The following is a 16,450-nucleotide window of genomic DNA, read 5'->3' on the forward strand; positions in this document are numbered from 1 at the left end:
AAGGAAATGACAACAAGAGGTGAACGATTATGTCTCTGTGACATTTCATCATTTGTCTGTCTGGTAAAGAACACATTCGTAATAACAAAGCACCTAAACTGGGGAACCTCCGTGTTCATCTCTGATAGTCTATGGATTTATTGTAGTGTTTTCATGAGCTCTGGCCCTATGAATTATAACTGTACATGAGGAAATGTTTCTCTTATTGTTTTCCGTATTGGCATAATATTGTTTATGTGTGTACGGCTGATTCATCCAGATTGACCACAGTGTTTGTTTACTGTTTTTTACATTTTTCCTTCATCTAAATCATCTTGTTATTATTTGTGTTTGCTGTCTAATCCAGCCCAGCGTCATGGCAACTGCACGCAGAATGGCCACACAGTTTTATGATGGAGTGTCTCAAGTTATTGATGTCCTCCATAATGTGGTTGGCGATGAGGGCTAGACTTATTAATTTAAATAAAGCCTAGGTGGTAAGTAATTGCCGCTATGTGATTCCCCCTTCGTGTTTTTGGCTGACCAGACTGAAATGCAATTGATTTACCCTCACTTAGTGTGGAACACAGTGTGTTGTATACTGGTCATTTATGTACCACATTTCTCTACTGGTTATTGCTTAGTTATTTACTGCAAATGGTTCTATTCGTTCTGTGAGGGAGAAACTAGGGCTTTATTTGTTTTAAATTATTCGAAGAGTGTCGGAGGCAGGATATAGAGGCTTTGTAACTCCAGTGAAGGCCTCCCAGCCGGGGAGAAGTGGCCTTAGTATTGACTAAACTAAAGGCCAACAGCGCCATATGTTCATGTTATAGAAAATAACCTTAACACGGTCCCCTCAGACATGAATCTGGGAAGAAATGTTGCCCGCACATTCCTCGACTACTACAGGCAAAACAACTTCATCGATGACAACAAACCACAAACCCCAAATCACATCAACAGGTAATGCTTTTAATGACACATTTCTATAACTTGTCAGTTTACATCCTTTTTGTTTATCTTGATAATATTCACTAATGTTTGTGTTTTTGTGTCCTCAGTACAGAGGTATTGTCCCAGGGTCGACAGGGGAATGGAATTGGGAACGAGAACACCTTGGGGGGTGAGAGAGGAGAAGAGAGGGAGAACCTGGGACTTAAAGATTAGACTACTAGGCACCAGGCAGCTTCACAACATACTGGAAACACCAGTCCCGTCTGACTACTCTATAGGGGCTCTGGACTCACAGGCCTATACTACATCCACACAGCCCTCATGAAAATTAGATGCACCAGCCTGAGATAAAGGACTCCTTTTCACAAAGGATCAAGTTTAATTGAAGGACATTTACCCATGGTACTTCATTAGAGCAAGTTTCTCTGACGTTGTATGAAATGTATGGGAGTGATCAAGCTGACACATATACATCTCATGCTCCATTTGAGGACTTCATATGTCATTCTTATATATTACCACAATGTGCTTTTTCCATTTTAGGTGTTGCTTTTTATTCAAATGCATGTATGTCATTGTAAATAAGTGCATGTGTTTTCTCTTGTATGTAACTTATTGTGTGTTTATCTTGCCTCTCTCTATCATACATTATTTGGAATGGGAGGGGTAACCCATTTTTGTTTCGTCACTTTTTTATCAGTATCTAAGTATTGTGTTGATAAAAACTATCAAATATAACACACATTTTTAAGTTTGTCAAATTAATGTTCAGTCAGTGTTATTGTATTAGTTTACACAGGTGTTTGTGATTAAAAGACATAGACTTGGGTTCAATTTGATTTAAACTGAAGTCATTTCATGGATAGTACAATTAAATGAATGCATTTTACATCCCTATAGAAAATGGTTTTTCACAAAGGATCAAGTTTAATTGAAGGACATTTACCCATGGTACTTCATTAGAGCAAGTTTCTCTGACGTTGTATGAAATGTATGGGAGTGATCAAGCTGACACATATACATCTCATGCTCCATTTGAGGACTTCATATGTCATTCTTATATATTACCACAATGTGCTTTTTCCATTTTAGGTGTTGCTTTTTATTCAAATGCATGTATGTCATTGTAAATAAGTGCATGTGTTTTCTCTTGTATGTAACTTATTGTGTGTTTATCTTGCCTCTCTCTATCATACATTATTTGGAATGGGAGGGGTAACCCATTTTTGTTTCGTCACTTTTTTATCAGTATCTAAGTATTGTGTTGATAAAAACTATCAAATATAACACACATTTTTAAGTTTGTCAAATTAATGTTCAGTCAGTGTTATTGTATTAGTTTACACAGGTGTTTGTGATTAAAAGACATAGACTTGGGTTCAATTTGATTTAAACTGAAGTCATTTCATGGATAGTACAATTAAATGAATGCATTTTACATCCCTATAGAAAATGGTGATCATCTCAAGTATGAATTTATTGTGTCAAATTCACTGATACCCATTCACTTCCCTTTCTTACTGCAATGTAAACATCTATTTAACCTATCTGTTCAGAGCACTGAGTGCTTTTTCACTGTATTTTGTAAAACACCATCCATGGGATTTGCTCAATACAAAGGCATAAGTAGGAGAGCGAGAGATAATGATATATTGGTCAAGTGAAGCATGAAGAACAACATGTATTTTTTCAGACCAGTCATTTGGAAGAAGTGAGGCAATCACTCAGCATAACAGCATAAACAAATTACTTTTACATGGTTGACGAGAAGATGGAGAGGCTGAATGAGAATGACGAAAGACATTTGTCTTTTGATGCTTTTACTGTCAGACTTTGCCCTGGCCAACAATGTAGTGTATGTTAGCACATCGTTCTCTCTTTCACACACACACACACACACACACACACACACACACACACACACACACACACACACACACACACACACACACACACACACACACACACACACACACACACACACACACACACACACACACACACACACACACACACACACACACACACACACACACACACACACACACACACACATAGACATACACAGGAAAATGCTTAATTATATTCAAAGAGCATAGTCCCCACTGTGCTGCTATCATTTTAAGCTTTATCTAGATTCTAGAGCCATTATTCTCTGTCGTTTGCTCCACTAGACTGGGCACATTCCTTTCTAAGTATTTGTAAACAGCTATGCATGCATAATTGTTAATACATTTTCTCTTCAATAGTCAAAACAATTCTATTTAATATTAGCCTTCCTTACATTTGTAATGATATCGTTAGCCTCTTACCAAATCCCAGAGGCTCTTGTTTATCTAAGAAGATGGTTAATTGCACATCAAACAACATGTCTGTTCGAAGCCCTGCGTTGGAAAGTCCTGTATAAAAAAAGGCACAAAACCAGGAGAGGTTGGTGTGTATAACTAATCATCAAAGGGTGATCATAAATGTAAGACTAAGGTGGGGTCAAGGAAAGGAGGTTTCCTTTTCAAAATAACTCCGAATACTTCTGTCCAAGTGTTACAAAAATAATATACATGCGTGATGAGATATAAAATCCTCGTATTTTATCGTTCTGCAGGCCTGGGTCTATTGTTTGTCAGGACATCGTAAATTAGAAAATTCTATTGATTCTCAATCTGCTCAATAAATGGTTTTATACTTTTGTTGCATCCACTGAGCACAGTCTATAGAATGCAGATTTGATTGAATTCCAGTTCTCTTTTCCCTCGAAAGTCACATGACCACCAAGACCAATGCTTCCTGTTAGTGTTTGGCAGATATGACAACGATGTTTGAAAATGGGTGAGTTGACACCTCAAAAAAAAGCTTTCCTCCTCCAAAATGTCTCAGAAAGCCCTGAAATGCACGGTGCACATGGAAATCCAAGCTGTAGGTAGTTTTAAGTTTCACGTTTTAATGTCACATGCACAAGTACAGTGAAATGTCTTTCTTGTAAGCTCTAAACCCAACAAGCAGTCATCAATAACAATGTAATACTACAAATAACACAAGGTAAAATGAAAACACAAGAGAAATAAAAACAAGAACACAAGAAAATAAGTAAGCATACTATATAAGTACAACCTGATATGCTATTTATTCTCAATACGATTTTTCTTCGTTCATAATGCCAATAATAACCCACTCAATAATATTTGACACTCAGCTACCTAGTTAACGTTAGCTAGCAAACATTAGCTTGCTATCTATCTTCCAATCATCAATATACACTATTACGCACACTAGTAAAGCCTAATACAGCCAACTACTCCCACTGTGAACAAAAGTAAACTCCCAAGCAAAATAGCTAGCTTGCCAGCCCATTGGGAATGTTTCATGGACTGTAAAAAAACAAATTGGGGACAAAGCCATTGATGACGTCACCCCATTTTTTCCTATGAGAATGCTCAGTGACACATTTGAAGATCAGGACGTGTAATTTCAGCATGTCACCATCTTGCTACATGGAGGAGTTTTTGAAGACATCCTATGCGCAGTTTGAAGTACTCAAGGAAGTGACTTTGCAGGCTAGCTCAGTGCTGCCCCCTCTCATTGAGTCTATCAAACTGAAGGCTGACTAAGATATTGCAGGCTTCCTTTAGCAACTAAATTATCCGTTTAACTTTGTCAGTGTGTGATTTTAAAGTAATCGGTTCAAGGAAGAATATCTTGTGAACTATAAGCAATTATTGGTACCATGATTGCGGTCATTATTTTTTTTATATCCACCAATGCTGACCACGAAGATTTCCATATTCACTATAATGAGGGATCCTGTTTTCTGGAAACAATGTCTGCAGTACCACAGTTCTCTTCTGGTTGGTCTCTAACTAGCTAATACATAGTAATGCCGTCTTTTTGTAGGCACTAATTCCGCCATGGTTCGTTGAGCAAAGCCTATGACGAAAATGAATGGCGTTTCTGGTGGGGTTTTGGATAAACGCTGAAAATAAGGTCTGTGGTAAACACAGGCTTAGGAGATCTTATACATTTTGTTCTATGAGGTAATCTTCATCCGCTAACATCAATAAAAAAAACACATAAATTAAATAATTCATAAAGGTCATGTGATCTGACTGCTATTATGTAAAATGTCTCCTATTCTTTCCCCATTCATTTTTCCCATAGGGATGGCTGAACGAACCAGAGGTAACTTCTTTCTGGCTTTTAGAACTACAAGCTTGCAAGCTCCGTAACTCCTACCATGCAACTTATTGCACAAAGCAAGGAATAGCTATGTAGCTAACATTAGCCTTGTAACATTAGCTATCTACAGTTGATTTTGTTTGATTACAGATTACTTGTCCAGGTTGTATTACCCAATCAGGAAGACATACGCCTCAGTGTCTGCATCATGGGGCAGTTCAAGAAGACTCTCTGTCTGCCTCCTGTATTTCCTCTTTAATTCCATGAGAAGATGGTCTTTGTGAGTGTAAGAAGGATAGAAACCGTGCTCTTCACCCCGACCCACAACGTTGCTTAGAGGAAGACAAAACAACCCCATTGTCATCCTCAAATTGACTTTCATATGTTCTTTATCTCTCTCTGAAGATGTTCACAGGAGGTGCTGACCCAGTTCCCATTGCAGACCTAGAAGGTAGTGGCATCTTTTGCATCATTTCTCATTTTGATCCTTTCTGGGATATCACTCCATAATATTAAACATTGTATGCCTCTGTGTTATTATTCCCTTAGCTGACACAACGTCCTTTGAACTGATTCAGCTTGGCCCCGATACCGACCTGAGTTAAGTGCTGTAAATGGAACATTACATAGCCGTGGGAAGTAGGGGTGCTGAGGGCACTAAAGCACCCTCTGAAAAATTTGAATTAAATTGAGTTTTTAATCAAATAAATTAACTAAATATTTTTCCCAAAGTAATGTACTGGGACTTTACTAGTCCTATATTAGCAGACCGATATCGCTGTCTGTAGCGCGGGCCCAAAATAAATTCAGCCCTAAAAGTACTTAATTTTTTCTGATAGAAATAACAGCATTCTCCATGCACTGGAATTTACAACTTGATAAGAGTGATTGATAAGAGCTAGGTAAATTAGTCATCTGTTTGGATAAGGGGATTGAAAATATAAATGACACTTGTTTTAGATCTATTTTACCTTATAATCGCTGACAAATGTGAAACCAGTCATATGGCAGCAAACTGAAGTATATCAACTTTCCCACAGTAAAAGTTATTAAATTCTGTGCCAATATGCCGAATTTGAATTGTACTTAATTGTACAGCTTTTAAACATGCAGGGATAAGCAGTCTTGAATGTATTAATTATAGGCTACCCCGACTTTATCTTTATTTGTATTCCTATTTCTATCATGTTAAATATTAGCCACTATCAGTATCGACCTTCCGTAGGCCTAATAACAACACATATTCCTTCCAAACCACACATTGTTGAATTTGCGATTTCCAACTTGTTGTGTAATGTCCAAATGCAGATGAGCACCGATACGTTTAATATATAATTTCTCTTCATTATTTCATTTTCTCTTGGCTCCTGAGTGGTGCAGCTTGTCTAAGGCACTGCATCTCAGTGCAAGAGGCGTCACAACAGTCCCTGGTTCGAATCCAGGCTGTATCACATTCGGCCGTGATTGGGAGTCCCATATGGCGGCGCACAATTGGCCCAGCATCGTCCTGGTTTGGCCGGGGTAGGCCTTCATTGTAGATAAGAATTTGTTCTTAACTGACTTGCCTAGTTAAATAAAGGTTAAATTAAAAATGTAAAAATTAATATGACAAGGGTTAAAAAGGATTTGCCAGTAGATTATAAACTTGATTCATGATGACTCCTAGCTAAGATTTGACGTTATATCTTCTATAGATATAATGTGATTTGACAACAGTTTGGGGCGGCAGGTAGCCTATTGGTTAGAGTATTGGACTAATAGCCAAGAGGTTGGAAGTTCAAATCACTGAGCTGACAAGGTAAAAATATGTTGTTCTGCCCCTGAACAAGGCAGCTAACTCACTGATCCCACAAGGCAGTTAGCTTACTGTTCCTAGGCCATCATTGAAAATAAGAAATTGTTCTTAATTGACTTTCCTAGTCAAATTAAATAAATGTTTTATCTATGACCTTGAGCCTTCTTGGATGGGCACTTCTAATGTAACTCTATGGCAGCACCCAAGGGGATAGAATTTTAGAGCTTTACCCTTAGACTTGGCGTTGATGTAGTGTCCCCATGAGTGACACAACACTGAGCCAATAACAACGCTCCATATTTTCTGCTGCCTTGCCCCACCACAACACGCCTGCATTTTGGAGTTGCCTTGCTCAAGAAAACAAAAAAGAGGTCATGTTTGTATGCAGCTTTATTAACTCAATAACATATTTATTTTTTTACATTGTTTCCAAACTGATATGTGACATGTATTAATACCAAAATAACATGCAAAACAGGGAGGCCCAAGAAACAAAAACATTTTATTTTTTTGCTAAAAATGTGGATGCTCTGCCCCACCTACCCTGAATGACAGGTCACCAATGTTAATGAGCATAGCTATACATGGAAAAGCATTAAGATTGTGTGTTTGTACATTTATATTTCAAGCAGTGTGTGATCTGAAGTCACCTTTCTGGTTCGGTTTCCATCACCTTGTTAAAGGCTTTTGTTTTCTATTGTCCCCTCCGTCCTTAAGGAATGTGATGGGATAGATAGCCAGCCTCAACCTGCCTCCGTTGTGTGTGTCCTCTCCTCTCTGTCCTCATCACAACTAGTGTTCCTTATTCAAAAATAATTTTGTTCAGCTGTGAGACATTTGAATGATACCTAGACAGCCCAGACAGTGATCCAAATGTCTTTTAGGTTTTATAGCGTGACTGTCATGTCTTGTTATGTCTGTTCCTGTCCTTTCTCTTCACTCTGTCTCTCTCTGCTGGTCTTTTTAGGTTACCTTCTCTGTCTCTCATTCTTCAGCTGTTCTACATCTCCCCTAACTAGCTCATTCACTCTTTCTCACCTGTTCTCTCTTCCCCCTCTGATTAGGTCTCTATTTCTCTCTCTGTTCCTGCTACTTTCAGTGTCTGATTCTTGTTTGTGTTTTTGATGCCAGAAGCAAGCTGTCGTCTCGTTTGCTTCCACCTTGTCCTATCCTGTCGGAGTCTGCCTGGCAGGTGCATCCTGCACTATACTACGTTCTTTTTGTTCCATTGTCAACGTTGGAAGAGGATTTATGCCATTCCTGTTTTTTCATTAAAGAACTCTGTTTTCTGTTAAAACCGCTTTTGGGTCTTCACTCAAGTACGTAACAGAAGAATCAGACCAAGAATGGACCCAGCGGCTCCGGACCCTTTTCACTCCGCCGTCGAGATCCAGGGAGCGATGCTAGGCAGACACGAGGAGGAATTGTCTGCTGCTCGACATGCCGTTGAGACCCTGGCCGTCCAAGTCTCCGACCTCACAAGACGGGTTCACCAACTCCACCTCGATCCACCGCCCACTTCCAGGGTTTCCGAGTCTCCGGAGCCCAGGATCAACAACCCGCCGTGTTACTCTGGGGAGCCCACTGAGTGCCGCTCATTCCTCACTCAGTGTGACGTGGTGTTCTCTCTCCAGCCCAACACTTACTCCAGGAGCGCAGCCCGCATCGCCTACGTCATTTCTCTCCTTACCGGACGGGCGCGTGAGTGGGGCACGGCAATCTGGGAGGCGAGGGCTGAGTGTATTAACCAGTATCAGGACTTTAAGGAGGAGATGATACGGGTTTTTGACCGTTCTGTTTTTGGAGAGGAGGCTTCCAGGGCCCTGTCTTCCCTATGTCAGGGGAATCGATCCATAACGGATTATTCTATTGAGTTTCGCACTCTCGCTGCCTCTAGTGACTGGAACGAGCCGGCTTTGCTCGCTCGTTTTCTGGAGGGTCTCCTCGTCGAGGTTAAGGATGAGATCCTCTCCCGGGAGGTTCCTTCCAGTCTGGACTCCTTAATAGCTCTCGCTATTCGCATAGAGCGACGGTTTGATCTTCGTCGCCGAGCACGTGGAAAGGAGTTCGCGTTCTCCGTTGCTCCCCTCTCCACATCACTGCCACCTGCCGCATCACTGCCACCCTCCTCCGCCGGCTCGGATGCTGAGCCTATGCAGCTGGGGGGTATCCGCATCTCGGCCAAGGAGAGGGAACGGAGAATCACCAATCGCCTCTGTCTCTACTGCGGCTCCGCTGGTCATTTTGTCACCTCATGTCCAGTAAAAGCCAGAGCTCATCAGTAAGAGGAGGGCTACTGGTGAGCGCAACTACTCAGGCCTCTCCTTCTGGATCACGCACTACCTTTCCGGTCCATCTCCGCTGGCCCGGTTCATCTGCTTCCTGCAGTGCCTTGATAGACTCTGGGGCGGAGGGCTGTTTCATGGACGAGACCTGGGCTCGGGAACATGACATTCCTCTCAGACAGTTAGGGGAGCCCACGGCCTTGTTCGCTTTAGATGGTAGTTCTCTCCCCAAGATTCAGCGTGAGACGCTGCCTTTAACCCTCACTGTCTCTGGTAATCATAGCGAAACCATTTCTTTTTTAATTTTTCGTTCACCTTTTACACCTGTTGTTTTGGGTCATCCCTGGCTAGTGCGCCATAACCCTTCTATTAATTGGTCTAGTAATACTATCCTATCCTGGAATGTTTCTTGTCATGTGACCTGTTTAATGTCTGCTATCCCTCCTGTTTCCTCTGTCCCTTCTTCACAGGAGGAGCCTGGCGATTTGACAGGGGTGCCGGAGGAGTATCACGATCTGCGCACGGTGTTCAGTCGTTCCAAGGCCACTTCTCTCCCTCCACACCGGTCGTATGACTGTAGTATTGATCTCCTTCCGGGAACTACTCCCCCCGGGGTAGATTATACTCTCTGTCGGCTCCCGAACGTAAGGCTCTCGAGGATTATTTGTCTGTTTCGCTCGACGCTGGTACCATAGTCTCCTCCTCCTCTCCCGCCGGAGCGGGGTTTTTTTTTGTTCAGAAGAAGGACGGGTCCCTGCGCCCATGCGTGGATTATCGAGGGCTGAATGACATAACAGTTAAGAATCGTTATCCGCTTCCTCTTATGTCTTCAGCCTTCGAGATCCTGCAGGGAGCCAGGTTTTTCACCAAATTGGACCTTCGTAACGCCTACCATCTCGTGCGCATCAGGGAGGGGGACGAGTGGAAGACGGCGTTTAACACTCCGTTAGGGCACTTTGAATACCGGGTTCTTCCTTTCGGCCTCGTTAACGCTCCAGCTGTCTTTCAGGCACTAGTTAACGACGTCCTGAGAGACATGCTGAACATTTTTGTTTTCGTTTACATGGACGATATCCTGATTTTTTCACCGTCTCTCTCGATTCATGTTCAGCACGTGCGACGCGTCCTCCAGCGCCTTTTGGAGAACTGTCTTTATGTGAAGGCTGAGAAGTGCACTTTTCATGCCGCCTCTGTCCCTTTTCTCGGTTCCGTTATTTCCGCTGAGGGCATTAAGATGGATCCCGCTAAGGTCCAGGCTGTCATTGATTGGCCCGTTCCTAAGTCACGCGTCGAGCTGCAGCGCTTTCTGGGCTTCGCTAATTTCTATCGTCGTTTCATCCGTAATTTCGGTCAGGTGGCAGCTCCCCTCACAGCCCTTACTTCTGTTAAGACGTGCTTTAAGTGGTCCGTTTCCGCCCAGGAGCTTTTGATCTTCTTAAGAATCGTTTTACATCCGCACCTATTCTTGTTACACCTGACATCTCTAGACAGTTTGTTGTTGAGGTTGACGCGTCAGAGGTGGGCGTGGGAGCCATTCTTTCTCAGCGCTCTCTCTCTGACGGCAAGGTCCATCCTTGCGCGTTTTTCTCTCATCGCTTATCGCCGTCAGAACGTAACTATGATGTTGGTAATCGCGAACTGCTCGCCATCCGCTTAGCCCTAGGCGAATGGCGACAGTGGTTGGAGGGGGCGACCGTTCCTTTTGTCGTTTGGACTGACCATAGGAACCTTGAGTACATCCGTTCAGCCAAACGACTTAATGCGCGTCAGGCTCGTTGGGCTCTGTTTTTCGCTCGTTTCGAGTTTGTTATTTCTTATCGTCCGGGCTCAAAAACACCAAGCCTGATGCCTTATCTCGTCTCTTCAGTTCTTCTGAGGTCTCCACCGACCCCGAGGGGATTCTCCCTGGGGGCGTGTTGTCGGGTTGACTGTCTGGGAATTGAGAGGCAGGTAAAGCAAGCACTCGCTCACACTCCGTCGCCGCGAGCTTGTCCTAGGAACCTTCTGTTCGTTCCCGTTCCTACTCGTCCGGCCGTTCTTCAGTGGGCCCACTCTGCCAAGTTAGCCGGCCACCCCGGCGTTCGGGGTACGCTCGCTTCCATTCGCCAGCGTTTCTGGTGGCCCACTCGGGAACGTGACGCGCGTCGATTTGTCGCCGCTTGTTCGGTCTGCGCGCAGACTAAATCTGGGAACTCTCCTCCTGCCGGCCGTCTCAGACCGCTTCCCATTCCCTCTCGACCGTGGTCTCACATCGCTTTAGATTTTATCACCGGACTGCCTTCATCAGCGGGGAAGACAGTTATTCTTACGGTTGTCGATAGATTCTCTAAGGCGGCTCATTTCATTCCTCTCGCTAAGCTCCCTTCTGCTAAGGAGACGGCTCAGATCATTATCGAGAATGTTTTCCGAATTCATGGCCTTCCGTCTGACGTCGTTTCCGACAGAGGCCCGCAGTTCACGTCTCAATTTTGGAGGGAGTTTTGCCGTTTGATTGGGGCTTCCGTCAGTCTCTCGTCCGGCTTTCATCCCCAGTCTAACGGTCAAGCCGAACGGGCCAATCAGACTGTTGGTCGCATTTTACGCAGTCTTTCTTTTCGCAACCCTGCGTCTTGGTCAGAACAGCTCCCTGGGCAGAGTACGCCCACAACTCGCTTCCCTCGTCTGCTACCGGTCTATCTCCTTTTCAGAGTAGCCTCGGGTACCAGCCTCCGCTGTTCTCATCTCAGCTCGCCGAGTCCTGCGTCCCCTCCGCTCAGGCTTTTGTCCAGCGTTGCGAGCGCACCTGGAAGGGGGTCAGGTCGGCACTTTGCCGTAATAGGGCGCAGACTGTGAGGGCCGCTAATAAGCGTAGGACCAAGAGTCCTAGATATTGTTGCGGTCAGAGAGTATGGCTCTCCACTCAGAACCTTCCCCTTAAGACAGCTTCTCGCAAGTTGGCCCCGCGGTTCATTGGTCCGTTCCGTATTTCTCAGGTCATTAATCCTGTCGCAGTGCGACTTCTTCTCCCGCTATCTTCGTCGCGTTCACCCGGTCTTCCATGTCTCCTGTGTTAAGCCCGTTCTTCGCGCCCCCGCTCGTCCCTCCCCCCATCCTTGTCGAGGCGCACCTATCTACAGGGTTCGTAAGATTTTGGACATGCGCCCTCGGGCCGTGGTCATCAGTACCTAGTGGATTGGGAGGGGGTACGGTCCTGAGGAGAGGAGTTGGGTTCCCTCTCGGGACGTGCTGGACCGTTCGCTGATCGATGATTTCCTCCGTTGCCGCCAGGTTTCCTCCTCGAGTGCGCCAGGAGGCGCTCGGTGAGTGGGGGGTACTGTCATGTCTTGTTATGTCTGTTCCTGTCCTTTCTCTTCACTCTGTCTCTCTCTGCTGGTCTTTTTAGGTTACCTTCTCTGTCTCTCATTCTTCAGCTGTTCTACATCTCCCCTAACTAGCTCATTCACTCTTTCTCACCTGTTCTCTCTTCCCCCTCTGATTAGGTCTCTATTTCTCTCTCTGTTCCTGCTACTTTCAGTGTCTGATTCTTGTTTGTGTTTTTGATGCCAGAAGCAAGCTGTCGTCTCGTTTGCTTCCACCTTGTCCTATCCTGTCGGAGTCTGCCTGGCAGGTGCATCCTGCACTATACTACGTTCTTTTTGTTCCATTGTCAACGTTGGAAGAGGATTTATGCCATTCCTGTTTTTTCATTAAAGAACTCTGTTTTCTGTTAAAACCGCTTTTGGGTCTTCACTCAAGTACGTAACAGTGACTTATACAATATTTCCCAATATCTTTGCTTGTGTTCTTTTGAATTGATGCTCCCGTTTCACTATAGGGTTACTTAATGGTGGGAGCACATTACATATATTTTGTATAGTCAGTTTATGTTTGCAGCCTGTATTTAAGAGAAAATGCCCGAGAAGCCGGTGTTTGGAGGACATATTGGCACCGGTGTTGTTAGGCCCGAGACAAAGTCCTCCAAACACCGGCTTTGAGGGCATTATCACTTTTTTTACAATGGGTTACCAACATATCCAGAAAAATGAAAGACATATTTTCATTATTTTGATTAATTTATTCATACTATTTCATCCTTCCACAAGATATAGTCCTGAAACAAATCTAGGGTTGCTACCCAAGCTGGCCAGTCGTTTGATCTATTGGTTCGGTTGCCAGAGACGTGACCAGTTGTTTAGTCTTTTTGATCTGTATCTATGGGCGCGACACAGTCGTTCATTCTAAATGTTCCATTGCCATACTGGCTGGCAACATTCTTATCCCTTGCTTGCTAGCTAGCCAACTACAGCTAACTTACAGTCACGTCAAACAGTGCAGAGAGAATAACAGCAGTAACAGCGTTTGTTTAAGCTGTTTTCTAGTGACATTTATTTGGATACATCCATAACAATGAGCTTAGGAGGCACGATTTCGCCTGGCATAGAAAATGTGCTCTCTTGTTAGGACACTGTCGTTCAGAGGAGCTAGCCAACAACACAGCTAACACAATAACATCAAACTGAAGCTGGAAAAGCAGCAAACTAGCTACACTTCATTTAGTTTTACCTTCTTTCAATTTACATTTCTTTTTGTATATCCATAAAAATTATGCCAGCTGATTAATGATTTCGACTGGCTGAGAAACACTGCATGCCTCTCTCTCTCTCGTTCACTACTATGGGACAGATGGAGATCGAATTTGAATATTGAAACAATGTTGCAAATGTCAAAGAGATAGTAATGTTTATACACCGGGCTCGTTATCCTGTTGGAAGATTAACCTTTTTTCCAGTCTGGGGTTCTGGGCGCTCTGGAGCAGGTTTTCATCAAATATCTCTCTATACTTTTCTCCGTTCATCTTTGCCTCGATCCTGACTAGTCTCCCAGTCCCTGCCGCTGAGAAACATCCCCACAGCATGATGCTGCCACCACCATGCTTCACCGTAAGGATGGTGCCAGGTTTCCTCCAGATGTGACCCTTGGCATTCAGGCCGAAGAGTTCAATCTTGGTTTCATCAGACCACAGAATCTTGTTTCTCATGGTCTGAGAGTCCTTTAAGTGCCTTTTGGCAAACTCCAAGCGGGATATCATGTGCCGTTTACTGAGGAGTGGCATCTTTCTGGCCACTCTACCATAAAGGCCTGATTGGTGGAGTACTGCAGAGATGGTTGTCCTTCTGGAAGGTTATCCCATCTCCAAAGAGGAACTCTTTGAGTGACCATTGGGTTCTTGGTTACCTCCCTGACCAAGGCCCTTCTCCCTCAATTGCTCAGTTTGGCCATGAGGCCAGCTCTAGGAAGAGTCTTGGTGGTTCCAAACGTATTCCATTTAGGAATGATGGTGGCCACTATGTTCTTGGGGACCTTCAATGCTGCAGAATAGTTTTGATACCCTTCCCCAGATCTGTGCCTATACACAATCTTGTCTCGGAGCTATACGGACAATTCCTTCGACATAATTTTCTCTGACATGCACTGTCAACTGTGGGACCTTATATAAACAGGTGTGGGCCTTTCCAAATCATGTCCAATTAATTGAATCTACCACAGGTGGACTCCAGTCAAGTTGTAGAAATATCTCAAGGATGATCAATGGAAACAGGATGCACCTAAACTCAATATCGAGTCTCATAGCAAAGGGTCTAAATACTTATGTAAATAAGGTATTTCAGTTTTTTATTTTTAGTACATTTGCAAAAATATCTAAAAACTTGTTTTCACTTTTCATTTTGGGGTATTGTGTGTAGATTGATGAGGGACAAAAATATTGAATCCATTTCAGAATAAGGCTGTAACGTAACAAAATGTGGAAAAAGTCAAGGGGTCTGAATACTTTCCGAGTGCACTGTATATTATCCATGTCCTCGTTAAGCCAGGCCAAGCCAGACCTCTGAGAAACATAGGATATTACAGTACTTCAGGTCCCCTTAACAGGATAGTCTCAAACAGAACTCGTCCAGTTTGTTCTCCAGAGACAGTCAAGACATAATATTTAAATTGATTTACTTGTTATCATACCTATCACAGTTGTTCCTCCTTGATCATATTCGGGGTTGAAAAATACGAAAACAGGCCGATATAATGCTTGCATACCAACATTGGTACTCTCAACAGTTAAAATGCACTGACATTAATTAAATTGATTTCCTTTCTGTTCAAAATGAGGCAGAGGTTGATCCACAGATAAGAGCCCAGTGACCACTGTAGTTAGACATTGAAGAATTATTTCTGGACTTTGACAGAATGGCATTGTCTATCAGTCCAGTCGCATTCCATCATATACCTCTTTTGTTGCCATGGCTACTGACATCCCAGAAGTTTAGCAGCACATTTAACGGTATCCTCTCCTTGTGAACGTAATTATACAGAAGCAGATCAGTGGAATTGATATCCAGGTCTGGTTCCTGGTGTCTTTATGTGCTTTGTTTAGAGGAACAGCCAGTCAATCAGAGTTCATATCCCCTGTTCTCACGTGGCTTCTCACCGTGTCCTTTGGATTTGAAGGGCAACTTGTGCTCAGTTGCATAACATGTCCATTTACTTATCAAACCGAAAATGTTTAGCTCCTTTCAGGATTTATGTTTTATAACGGGTTCTATCAATTTTGCCAGTGTAATCCGCTCTCTGATGGCAATGCTTTAAAGGGGAGGCCTATATGACAGACAGACAGCAGGACAGTGAGAACAGGGTAGTCATCCATTTTCCCTGAGAATTTCGAAGCCCCTGCAGTCAGTCCAAAAAAGTATTTGTTATTGTTCCAAACCTCACAGTCCTTTCAAGAAAGTATTATTTATCATCAGTGTTATGAAATGTAGGCCCATTCTCCTGGTGTTGTTACCAGAGCCATTTATTTTAAAGGAATTATTGACAAAATGGTACGTTTCCACGTGACCCCCAAGGAGATGTGGATCAGAGAAAGTTACAGGGAGAAGAATCACTGCTGCTGCCTTTAGCCTTTCTTCTTACAATGGATACTCAGGATTCTCATTACCATGACAGGTTGAGGAAAGCACTGAGGCTCCTCTTTTCAACTTTTATAGCAACCCTTTCAAAATGTCCTCACCTGTGATGGAGAATTTAGTCATTATCTTCTCCCTCTCTTATTTCTAGTGTCTCAGACAGCTGTGTTGTCCATTTCCACTGTTGTCACTCCTATTTTGTTGTGTGCATGTCCCTCTTTGTAAAGTCTCATGGTGTGGACTTGACATGGTCTTTTTTTAATGGGTTTTCTCGACATGATTTGCATACGTTTGAATGGGTCTCGTTTCTCGTTTAATAAGCTACTTGT

The 16,450-nt window shown here is 43.3% G+C and overlaps 1 protein-coding gene across 1 annotated transcript in view; it reads left to right on the forward strand.

Moving 5' to 3' along the window:
* The window catches only part of LOC135556419 (cytosolic carboxypeptidase 6-like), a 466,431-nt gene extending 464,729 nt beyond the window's left edge, over window positions 1–1,702 (forward strand). Inside the window, exons 12-13 of the mRNA XM_064989619.1 lie at window positions 843–945; window positions 1,044–1,702. Of these exons, the coding sequence (XP_064845691.1) occupies window positions 843–945; window positions 1,044–1,149 (209 nt within the window). The 3' untranslated portion in view covers window positions 1,150–1,702. The remainder of the gene's footprint in view (window positions 1–842; window positions 946–1,043) is intronic.
* Window positions 1,703–16,450: the final 14,748 nt, after the last annotated feature.

The sequence above is a fragment of the Oncorhynchus masou genome, chromosome 15 (genome assembly GCF_036934945.1).
Source record: "Oncorhynchus masou masou isolate Uvic2021 chromosome 15, UVic_Omas_1.1, whole genome shotgun sequence".
NCBI classification, from domain to species: Eukaryota; Metazoa; Chordata; class Actinopteri; order Salmoniformes; family Salmonidae; genus Oncorhynchus; species Oncorhynchus masou.